This window comes from Haliaeetus leucocephalus, unplaced genomic scaffold (genome assembly GCF_000737465.1).
Source record: "Haliaeetus leucocephalus isolate CR32 unplaced genomic scaffold, Haliaeetus_leucocephalus-4.0 Scaffold341, whole genome shotgun sequence".
NCBI lineage: Eukaryota > Metazoa > Chordata > Aves > Accipitriformes > Accipitridae > Haliaeetus > Haliaeetus leucocephalus.
This window is the reverse complement of record NW_010972777.1, coordinates 25,561-26,518: the sequence shown is the minus strand read 5'-3', so window position 1 is coordinate 26,518 and position 958 is coordinate 25,561. Positions and strand designations below refer to the sequence as shown.

General features: G+C 65.9%; 1 protein-coding gene across 1 annotated transcript; it reads left to right on the top strand.

Annotated features, from left to right (window-relative positions):
- Nucleotides 1-13: 13 nt before the first annotated feature.
- Nucleotides 14-948, top strand: LOC104834888 (4F2 cell-surface antigen heavy chain-like). The gene is made up of 2 exons (XM_010572553.1): nucleotides 14-87; nucleotides 583-948. The coding sequence occupies exons 1-2, from the start codon at nucleotides 37-39 to the stop codon at nucleotides 904-906; spliced, it is 375 nt and encodes a 124-aa protein (XP_010570855.1). The 5' UTR covers nucleotides 14-36; the 3' UTR covers nucleotides 907-948.
- Nucleotides 949-958: the final 10 nt, after the last annotated feature.

Sequence of the window (958 nt, the reverse complement as noted above, 5' to 3'; positions counted from 1 at the left end):
CCTCTGACCCCTGCCCTCTGCCCGCAGCTGCCCCCGATGCCCTGGGACGTCATCGAGGGGATGACGGAGGGCGACAACAGCACCGAGGTGGGCGGGGCGAGGGGCGTGGTCTGACGCTAGGGGGTGTGGTCTGGCGGCGGGGGCGGGGCTCGGGCTGAAGGGACGGGGTGTCTGTTCTGCGGGGAGGGGCGGGGCTTCCCGGCAAAGGAGGCGTGTCTCAGAAGGGGGCGGGGTCTCTGCCAGACGGGCATAGCCTGTTCTTAAAGGGGCAATACCTCGGGTGAAGCGGTTCGCTCTTAAAGGGGCAACACCTCGGGGTCCTTTCTTAAAGGGGCAACATGCTTGGCTCGGCCTTAAAGGGGTGGGTCCCAACCCTGCCTTCTTGTAATGCAGGGGGTGGGTCCTTAAAGGGGCACCGCCCACGGGTGTGTCCTTAAAAGGGCAATGCCTCAGAGCACATTCTTAAAGGTGGTGCCCCAGGGCTTGTTCTTAAGAGGGCAATACTTCCTTTTTCTTAAAGTGGCTATGTCTCAGTTGGTGGGCGGGGCCCTGCAGACCCCGTTAACCCTTCCCTCCCCACAGGCTCGCCTGCTGGAGCTGTGCCGTCACCTGGGCGCCCTGCGGGTGCGGGAGCGGTCATTGTCGCTGGGGGAGGCAGAGGCCATCCCCGCCGGCCAGGCGGCCGCTTTCCTGCGGAGCTGGGACCAGAGCGAGCGGTTCCTGGTGGTCCTGAATCCCGGGAATCAGCCCCTCCACCTGGCCCTGGAGGACCCCCGCCTGCCCCCCCAAGCCACCCTGCGCCTCAGCACCCACCATCCGCTCCCCCAGGACCCTCAGATCGATCTGAGGAACTTCAAGCTGCTGCCTTACGAGGGGCTGCTGCTCAGCTTCCCCTACACCCCATAGCGCCCGCCCTGCCCCATGGCATCTGTGGGGCAGGAGCAGGGTGCCCCCCCCA

Excerpts from the sequence above, each read along its gene's own strand:
- LOC104834888 (XM_010572553.1), top strand. The coding sequence starts at position 37 with ATGCCCTGGGACGTCATCGAGGGGATGACGGAGGGCGACAACAGCACC. Across the intron at positions 88-582 it reads AGGGCGACAACAGCACCGAG|GCTCGCCTGCTGGAGCTGTG; the intron begins GTGGGCGGGGCG and ends CCCTCCCCACAG.